The sequence below is a fragment of the Larimichthys crocea genome, chromosome I, assembly GCF_000972845.2.
Source record: "Larimichthys crocea isolate SSNF chromosome I, L_crocea_2.0, whole genome shotgun sequence".
Classification (NCBI taxonomy): Eukaryota; Metazoa; Chordata; class Actinopteri; family Sciaenidae; genus Larimichthys; species Larimichthys crocea.
This window is the reverse complement of record NC_040011.1, coordinates 17,643,922-17,654,012: the sequence shown is the minus strand read 5'-3', so window position 1 is coordinate 17,654,012 and position 10,091 is coordinate 17,643,922. Positions and strand designations below refer to the sequence as shown.

At 38.6% G+C, this 10,091-nt stretch overlaps 1 protein-coding gene across 1 annotated transcript; it reads left to right on the top strand.

Moving 5' to 3' along the window:
- Positions 1-2,658: 2,658 nt before the first annotated feature.
- LOC104923762 (uncharacterized) lies at positions 2,659-9,658 on the top strand. Its single transcript, XM_010736939.3, has 11 exons — positions 2,659-2,837; positions 3,672-3,775; positions 3,900-4,046; positions 4,186-4,272; positions 4,504-4,679; positions 5,035-5,171; positions 5,297-5,390; positions 5,802-6,134; positions 6,244-6,418; positions 6,516-6,637; positions 6,884-9,658. Exons 2-11 carry the CDS (start codon positions 3,691-3,693, stop codon positions 7,196-7,198), a joined length of 1,671 nt encoding a protein of 556 aa, XP_010735241.1. The 5' UTR covers positions 2,659-2,837; positions 3,672-3,690; the 3' UTR covers positions 7,199-9,658.
- Positions 9,659-10,091: the final 433 nt, after the last annotated feature.

Genomic DNA, 10,091 nt, shown 5'->3' with positions numbered 1-10,091 from the left:
GCCTGCCTGGTGAGTGAGTAACTGAACCTCTCTGTAGTTTATGATGCTGTGATCACTTTCCATACATGCTGCTAATGTTTCTGTGTGATGACACTGACATAATGTTGACAGGGAGATTTTTCTGGTGTGTGGAGATATGATCTTTAGCTTTTATGTACTGAGTAAGATAAGAGAACATTTTTGGGAATCCCAGCCGCTGACAGTTCAGATTTACCAGTATCATCATTTTGTGTCTTCCATTTTTTATATTTCACTAGCTGCTGCTAATTTCCCATCCAGCCCACAGATATTTCAGTCAGGAGGGAAAAGTGAATGAAGTAAATTTGACTGTGATGATTAAGTCTTTATAAAAGTTGTTGCTTTTAGAATCTACAGTTAGGATTTTGTGATCGGAGGATGCTGCCCCCCAAGCTCCAGCATCATAAATCCCCCCATGTAAGCTCAGACATCGTTGGGGTGGTTGATGACTGCTGAGGTTGATGCATCTGCAAAGACTGGGCGGAGATGAGGAGGTGGAGAGGCGTGCATAACAGCAGTATGAAGGTGCTGAAGGCAGAGAGAGAATTACAGAGCAGCAGGCTAACAATGCCTGTATGTTGCTGTACTATTGGATGGATGTGACCAGCTGATGAAAACAGCTGATAACATGGTTGATGGCTCCAGATAATGACAGCAAGAAAATTAGTGTGAGCGTGTGAGTAAGGAATAAATGACAGGATGGAGAGAAATCGACTTCAGGCCTAGAATTCAGAATAATAGTCCTCCTGACTGAACTTTCACTACGCCTTCTTTTTAATGTCTCCTAAAAATCATACAGGCTGGGCAATGAGAGCCGGTGAAGTCCTCATGAATTTACAGTGGTCTCAAGCAACCCACACTGGTACATCAAACAGCAGTGATGTAGTAGGTATTGGTTTTGGCAACTTATATGGGGAAAAGGTCTTTACATTTATGTCAGTGTCACCCAGTCAGTCCTCCCTGCTGACTCTACGATAAATTGTCCCCCAGAAAACCACCTCTGTCCAGGCAGTGAGAGCCAGTTCCACTTATTAATGACTTAAACTATCTATGATACAAGGCTCAGAACTTTATTTCATGTGTTTTGATACACTCGACAATGACAGGAACTACAGGTCTACAGAGTAAAGATGAAATGTGCGGTTAGACATTTATTGGTAAGTACTAACTGATGACTTTCGACTGTTTTTTCTGTCTGCTCGGTGTACTGTTAGGTCACCTTTACCCCCATTTGTGTTCCTGTAGTATTTGAGATGCCCTACAAGGGGAGATGGACTGACAGGGAAGAGGCCACAGCAACCATGAAGTGATCCTCCAATTATCAAAAAGTGTTTTTGTGATTGTGTTTTTTGTTTTTCTTGTTTTTAAAAATTATTTTCATAAAATCCTTTACAGTTGGTTCATATTCACCTTTGAGGTCTTTGATTGAACTCAAGTATGTTAATAGCAAATCAAGCATGCAGCCTTTTTTGGAATTCAAGTTAACAGGAAAGATGTTCGATACTGAAGAACATTGAGAGATCTTTATTAAATATAGCTGTGACATGACAAAAAGCCAAGGTTGTTAAACATTTCACTTCTGCATTCGACACGCACAAGTAATCTCACATAATGCAGCATGACTCAACATTAACAGTGAGCATCACATTTGATGATGTGATACACAAAACACTTTGTACAGCTACACAGTATTCGCTTCAGCAGTTCAAACCAGGGATGATTGGGTTAAATGCCTGTTGTCTCCTCCTTGCCTTCTTCACTCACTTGCATCTCAGGTTATAGGGACTAAGATGCAGGGATTGGAGGAGAGGAAAAGAAATCGAGGCTGTACAAACAGAGAAAGGCCTAAAGTCCAGAGATGGAGTATTGGACTTTAACATGTTTTTCCTTCTTTGTAACGGAAGTCAATGTTGTTGCTTTTTGAACCAAACACGATTTTTGTCCAACATGTTTATGTGCAAAGTTGTATTTTTTATTTTATTTTTTAGATTCAGATTAAATAAAGGTAAGTGAGAAAGTGAGAGAGGAGTACGGAATGTGGTACGGAACCAGCTTTTAGACATGGGACCCACAAGCTTTGCTTAGCCCACCTTAGGTCTGCCTGCTGAGTCAGTACTCCAGAGGGTCAGCCAAGCTAAAAGTATGAGAAAAGAAAGGGAGAACAGTGACCAAAGATAAGGCACATTAGAGCAAGTAGAGAAGAGCAGATAGAGTTCAGTGGGGGATAAACTTCTTAACTCTCAGTCATTCCAGCAGAGGACAGAAGAGCTGGTTGACTCAGGTGCTAGAGGCAGACATAGAGTTGAGAGGGTATGATGGTGTAGATAGAGTGGACAATATGGCCTAGAAAAGTATCCCATTTTGATTGATAAATACATACATAAATGTCATAGATCTTTGCTTTATTTCTCTCAAATTTTATTTGCAAACACTCCATCCACCTAAGAGATGTTCTCAATGACAATGACAATTCATTTTTACTAAGTGCAAAATTACAAACAAACAAAAGACAAGTGGGATTTTCTACACAGCAAAATCTGTAGTGTTGTTTTTTCAGTGTTAATAATTTTGAGTTGGTGGGTGTTGATTTTGGTGTTGTTTTAACACTTGCAGTGATAAAAAAGCTCTGCGAGCTTTGTCAATTAAGCGAGTTAATTGTTTACACCTGTGACTGAGTTACGTTCACTCCTGGCGGAGTTGATCACAACATCCGGTTTGGACGTGCGCAGCGCGCCTTTTTCACTCGACGCCGGTTGGAGAAAGGAGAAGACGGAAAAGAAAAAACTTGTGTGGGTTGTGTGGATTATGGCTTAAAGAAGGTAAGCACCGAATATATTTACGTCTACAGGATGGTAATCGATGTATGAAGTTGTGATAATAACATATCATGGGGTGTAAAGCAACTGAATTGTCATTGAAACTGGTTGAGCCAGGCCATTAAGTAAATTAACGTGTGCTGGCAACGAGTGACAAAGTTATCCAGTGGTAACTAATATCCGGCCAAATATCAAGTGCTAAGCTAAAATAAATGTTTTTAAATGTGTTAAGGTGACTTGAGGTCGATTAACTAACGTTAAGGTGAGTGTTTTATCAAACGTAAAACTGCGCAACAATGTGGGGGAGGGGGGGTGGCGGCGGCGGCGTGGTGGTTTTGTTTAATCAGGCCGACATCACTCACTCGGCTATCGCTCAACACAAACACACAACCAAGTTACACATTGTTATTCGTGTTCACACTCACTGAAAATATACCGTTTGAGTCAGGCAAGCCAAGGCAAGGCACATGCACCAGGCAGATGAGATGAGATTTAGGGCTCTTTGAAGGGAGTCGGATTTAAGGGCTCTGTTCTTTTCCAAGAGCCCTCTATTTATTGTTTAAGCTATATAGTCAATGTAAAGATGATGAGATGTGGCGATTCTAAACTAAATCAGTAAAGTAAAGAATTGAGTCAGAGCGGACATCTTGACAAATGCCCTGCTCCATTTTGGATGTTAAAACATTTTACACTTCACAAGAGACAATGTTTGTTTTGCTTGAGTAGGCTACTGTTTGTTGCATCAATTTCCCACAGGGACTACGCTCATCTCAGTCTCAAAAATTAAAACCTGATAAAGTCTGTTTAACAGTCACATTTCTCCACTTATTCTACAAGGTGCAGTCTAGACGTGGCAATGTTGCTCAAGGTGAAGTACCAGAATACCAAGAAGTACATCCGATTACTGTCAGGGTTCACGTTTTTGGATTTCATTGCTCAAGGTGAGTGGCCATCTTAAAGTTACCTTCATAACAAATAAACACAAGGATTTATGAATTTAGGATGGCTATTTTGGTTTTCAATTTGGGTATCAATTTTAGATCTGTTTTCATGGTTATCTTACAGTCAAATACAAGTTTGGGCTTCCTGATGCTACCGAACTTGATGCTTTTGATGAAACCAACACAGTAGTCGAGGAAGACATCTTTTCTGAACTGATAGAGGCCAGTCCGGATTTATGCCTGACAGTACGTGACAGAATTCCTGATGCAGGTAGGTACATTTCTCTGTTATCCATGAATCAATAATGCTTTATAATCTAACTGTATTCTTTTCTTCATCTCATATTTTAGTAGTTTTTTTTTGTAACTTGATTCTGATCACATGAAATCTATTAACCCTTACTACCCAGCTCAGACACCGGAGCAAGACATCATTCTTGAGATACAGATTGATCCTGGTCCAAGTCCAACAACACAAGATGGAATTTCAGAGGAAGGTATACAGTATAAAATCAGTTGTAATCAATGTTCAAGCTTTTTCTGCTTCACAAATATCAGTTGAGATGTCATGTATCTGCCTTGACTACTACAACAAAGTAGATTATCAAAAATTATATTTAATAGAAAGATCTGTATCTAATTGCAAAAAACAGCTTTGTTTGACCAGTGTCTGGGAAACCACCAAATGCTAGATTTCAGGCATGTCACAGTTATGTTATTTCTTTTAGACTTTTCTCCTTTAGATCATTCCACATCCCTCACAGATACCAACACATCACTTTCTTCAAGTGACAATGACCACTCCAGTCGAATAGAACATGGGACTCCCATAGGCAGACGTACATCCAGCCAAGTCATACCCAGGCCAACCAGAGAGGTTTCTGAGTCAGAGGCTGCAAAAGAGGTACTGAAGGGCAGCAGATGTAATTTACATTGTTGATCATCAAGTGTCATACTAAATCAGTTTCTCATCAGAGTATTTGTGACATTTAGAATGATTAGGTTTTGCTAATAGCTCTGTACTTAGATAAGAAACAAGATTGCTTCATCACAAATCATATTGTGCTTGCATAATCAGCTAAACAATTGGTTTAGTTTTTTTTTTTTTTTTGAAATTGCTGATCCATTTTTGTGTAAGAAACCCTCCTGATCCAGTGGTTTTAACTTTTACTCTTAATCTTGTGGTATATTGTTAAAATGATGTTATCCTGAAAGACTGATTTGTACACTGAAAACTTTGTTTTCTCTCACATGAATAGATGGTAAAAAATGCCTTGCTTTGCAAACCTGGGGGTGAGGATGTCATCGAAGAGTACAAGGCAGAAAAGTCACTCACTCACCGCACCCGGAGACAGCTTGTCAACATATTGGCTAGCCATATGACTGAGAGCCATGGGTGAGTGCAAGTGAATTGTTAGATTGTAAAAATTATATTAAGAAAGATTATAATGGATTTTCAAAATACATTGCATTGAATTAACATAGCAAGTAGGTGACTGATTTGGAATGTTGTTTCTAAAGGAGGATGCCTTCCCGTAAACATAAGGAGAAGTATGCCCTGGGAATTATAACGCTCTTCCCTTTACTAAAGGATCCCTTTTCCCCAAAGGGCTATGTAAGTTGTGTGTTGTATGTGTTGTGTGTATGTAAAAAAAGAGATTACTTCCAGAAAACACACCGGTTTTACGGACAGTGGTTTTGGGATTTTAATTCAAATGATTGCTGATGACAGTTTATCAAAATAGTGTTGACATTCTTAACTTCTGGTGTTTGTAAAAAATGATTGACACCACCTAAGTCTTAAAAAAAAAAAGTTTAAACTTGAGTTACACTTTCAACTATTGCTACAAAGTTCCACTCTGCTCTGTCTTGCAATCGGAATGAGTTCAGTCAATAGGACACATGAATTAGAAAATGTCAAACCTATTTTAAAGTGATTATCCTTTTATTAATACTGTACTACTTTTCTTTTTGTAAAATCAATAAATGATGAGGCTTTTGTAATGATTTATAAATATCTTAACAGGAGCACTTCTATGATGCGGAGAAAGGCACTGGATATTTAGCATGGCGCCTTAAGACTATGTCCAGGAATACAGTAAAAAGACCAGCCAAGACAGCTACAGTGGCTCAAGCACAAGGACCAAAGCGCAGAAGACTGGCAGCCACTTTGCCTGAGCAACTTGATGGAGATGCCAGCAGGGAAGCCATATCATTTCTCATTCACTCTCAGGATGAAGCAAGTGTGTTTCAGAAGATGAAGATGACCTTTCAATATCGCCAAGACCTAGTGCATGACCCACAGAGAACCACAGATGTCTTTAAAACATTTCCACGTTTTTTAGATGTTAAAGGGCTGGTGAGTTGTCCATTTAATTTATTTACACTTATGGTTTTTTGCTTGAATGTAAGTACAATACTCTAACCTTTTTGAATTTTGTGTATTTATATGCTTATATGATCAACAGCTGAATCAAGACTTCCTTCTGCTGTTTGGAGCTGAAACAGCCTCCAAGATGCTTGAGAAGTGGGACACAACTTTCAGGCCCAAGGTTATCAATGAGGCCAGACACCTGACTCAGTCAGTTGAGGTGTGCCGACTTCTAAAAGCTGCTGAGAAACTGACAGAGAACGATGACACCAGTAAGCTAATTGACATGATTTGATTTTTATTTTATTAATATTTGTGCATTCTAACTTGATACTAATGTTTTGTTTCACCTAATTTACCTCCTGATAGCCTGGGACAGTGACATGGCTTCTCTGCTGCTCCTTCTCCATCTCCTACCACCCACAGCTGGACGGAAAAGGACCAAGATAAGCCCCAGTGATGCAGTGGACAAAATGTTGCACTTTCACAAGGTACGCATGTCTTTTTTTTTTTTTAATCCAGTTGCTGGTATTTCATATGCATTAACTCGATTTGAAATGACTTGGAAAGGCACAGTCAAACAAAAGGACTAGACTGAATGTCTTCACATTGACACTGACACACACACTTCGTCATGGCTTGTTACTGTAATAACTCAACTTTTCTGGTGTACAGATCCAAGTGAGCAGTTGAAAACTTTACAGTGTAAGGTGTTGATGTTATCTTTCTGTTTTCAGTCATGCTGCAGCTTGGATGAACACCTTCGGGGAAGAGATGGCAGACAACCATACATCCTTGCTGTTGGTCGAACCAGGAACAGGATTGACACTTTCTACATTGTTGTGGACAAACAGCTCATCCCCTGCCAAGCCACTAGCTCGTTGGGTGCGTTTGATGAACTGTTTAAATCCCACTACGTGTTCAACCTGTCATACGATGAGTGCCTGGGCCAGCTCTTCACCTTCGTGCAAACAACAGTCTACAATATTGATGTAGCAACAACAAAAGAGTCTCCCAGAGTTCGTGAGTTTCGTGCTAAAGTCTTCAACTGAAGCACTGAAATGTTTAAGTGTTTCATTTGTCAGGCTGTGCATGATCCCTGCCAGTCCTTGATCTCTCATCTAAGACTTGATCATAGTTTTTATCCTAGCACCAGGTTCAAGTTAGTTTGTGCACAAGATCGTTGTAGGCGCCAGTTTTCAACATATTCAGGTTTCAAAAAACATTTAATTAGTTCTCATGAGAAGGATTATAGTCAAAGTGGAGATGCAGCAATGCCAGAGTCATTTCAAACTAATTTCCACATGCTCCAAGATAACTCAGAAGTTGCTGGAACAAGTGGCATGCAAAACCCAGAGTCTGAGTGTGTTGAGGACAATGGATCAGGTCAAAGAAACAAAGAGAACACAGAAAATATTTGTGCTTCAATTATTGCGAAACTACAAGGAAGTGGCATAGCAAATAGTGTTGTTTCATCAGTTGTTGGTGATTTGGAAGAACTTGCTAGTGGACTGCACTCTCAGGTTAAGCAGCAAGTACTGTCTGCTGTGTCTAGAGATAATCCTGTAAGAGTTACATTGGAAAAAGATCTGGAGACTTTTGAAAACCCATTTATTAACTTCAATACTGAAAGTAAAAGATTTAATTATTTCAACAAGAAATGGGGTGTTGTGGAGCCAGTCGAAAAATTTCTAGGAATTCGATTTGATACAAGGCGAAATAAACAAACAGGTACATATGATCAAGTCCCAGTGAACGATACATTCGTTTACATACCGATTTTGGAAACGATAAAATTCATGTGTCGAAATGCTGATATTTGTAAACTGCTTGGGGAAACTTGTATATCAAGACCTGACAGATACGAAGACTTTTGTGATGGAAGTTATTCTAAGACACATCCGTTGTTCTCTAAGCACCAAAATTCTTTACAAATTCAGTTGTTCTATGATGACTTTGAGACCGCTAACCCACTGGGTTCCAAACGTGGTGTTCACAAAATAGGTGCTCTGTATTTTGTGCTCAGAAATCTGCCACCAAAGTTCAACTCTGCCTTGATGAATATTCATTTGGTTGCATTGTTTCACACTGAAGATTTGAAAAAATATGGCTTTAATCCTATTCTAGAGCCACTGATTAATGACATCAAAACACTTGAGAGTTGTGGCCTTGATTTGCCATTTTCTGCTGAAAAAGTCCATGGCACCATATGTCAGATAACTGGGGACAACTTGGGTATGCACGCAATTCTGGGATTTACAGAGTCTTTCAGTGGACGATATTTTTGTCGTTTATGTTTGATAGAAAAAGATGATGCCCAGATTATTTACAATGAGGATGACCCCAAGATAATCTTGCGTGGAAAGGAACTTTTTGAAATGCACTGCAATGAGTTGCAGTCAGACCCACAGAAGTTATCTGTGTTTGGTTTAAAAAAGAACTCGAGTCTTAACAGCCTACAGTTCTTTCATGTCAGTCATAATTTTTCTTTGGACATTATGCATGACATCCTTGAAGGCGTGGCTCAGTTTGAGCTGAAGTTACTGTTGGAATATCTCTCAGAAAATGTTTTGTCGAAACCTGACCTGTTGTCTAGAATTTATGCCTTTGACTATGGGTATGTGGAGCGCAAAAATCGACCTACAAGGATTAACTTGGACAGTATTGGCAATAATATAGGGCTCAATTCCATTCAGACCCTTTGTCTTGTAAGAAACATTCCTCTGCTTTTTGGTGACATTGTACCAGAAGGAAACCAAAACTGGTTTTTGCTGCTGCTTTTACTGCAGATAATAAACATTATATTTTCTCCATCTGTTACACTTGGCATGACTGTACTTCTCAAGCATTTGATAATGGAACACCATGAGTTGTTCAAAGCACTGTATCCTGATAGAAACCTGATCCCGAAACATCACTTTATGATACACTATCCATCTTGTATCCGAAAAATTGGACCACTTATACATATGTGGAGCATGAGATTTGAGGCTAAACACAGGATTTTCAAAAATACTCTTAAAAACTTCAAAAACATCACAAAATCTCTTGCAAAAAAACATCAAATGTCTATTGCATGTCATTGGGAGACATCACATCCAAAATGTATTGAGTATGGACCAATGAAATCTATTAATGTGGACAATGAGGACTATGGAGATGTGTTGGCTCGAGCTTTGCATGTTGAGTCTGTATCGCAAGACATCCATGCAACTAACTGGGTTACAATCAGTGGGACAGAGTACAGGGCAGGACTAATAATTTGCAGTGAGATTGAACATGACATGCCTGTGTTTTGCAGAATAGAAAAAATTATTGTTGTTGACAGTGTTATCTGCTTCCTTGTAAACAAACTTGTGGTTGACCATTTCAATGAACATTTTCATGCTTACAAAGTATTTGAAAGTAATGACAAAGATGTTGTTAAAGCAGATAGTCTTGTGATTTATAAGCCCTTTGACTTACAAAGTGCTTATGGTGGAGATGAGAGCCAATATATTGTGCCATTATTTTCTTTGTAAATGTTTAACTTGTGCCTGATCTTATTGTGCTGATCTTATTGTGCTAATTCATGTGGTGCTGGGAAGTTATTTATTTTTTTGAATAAAAAAAAGACATGTATGTATGTTTGAATGATGTTATTACTTGATCACTGTTGCTGGTCACACATTTAAACTTATGTAACTTTCTGTAGCCTAGCAGGTGACTACATTTCAGATTTGGTGACTTGTATGTTAGGCCAGTAAATGTATCGTAAAACAAAACGATGAATGTTAAACACACTAGAGAAAGGAAATAACATGCTTTTAGGGTTAAAAATATACTTTAATAAAATAACACTGTACATGTTAAAATTAACACTCATAGTGAAAGGAAATAACACAATTTTAGGGTTAAAAATACACTTTAATGTGTCAAAAAATAACACTGTATGTTAAAAATTAA

Coding starts and splice junctions, on each gene's coding strand:
- LOC104923762 (XM_010736939.3), top strand. CDS start 3,691: ATGTTGCTCAAGGTGAAGTACCAGAATACCAAGAAGTACATCCGATTA. Junction 5,172..5,296: donor CATATGACTGAGAGCCATGG/GTGAGTGCAAGT, acceptor TTGTTTCTAAAG/GAGGATGCCTTCCCGTAAAC. Junction 5,391..5,801: donor CCTTTTCCCCAAAGGGCTAT/GTAAGTTGTGTG, acceptor ATATCTTAACAG/GAGCACTTCTATGATGCGGA.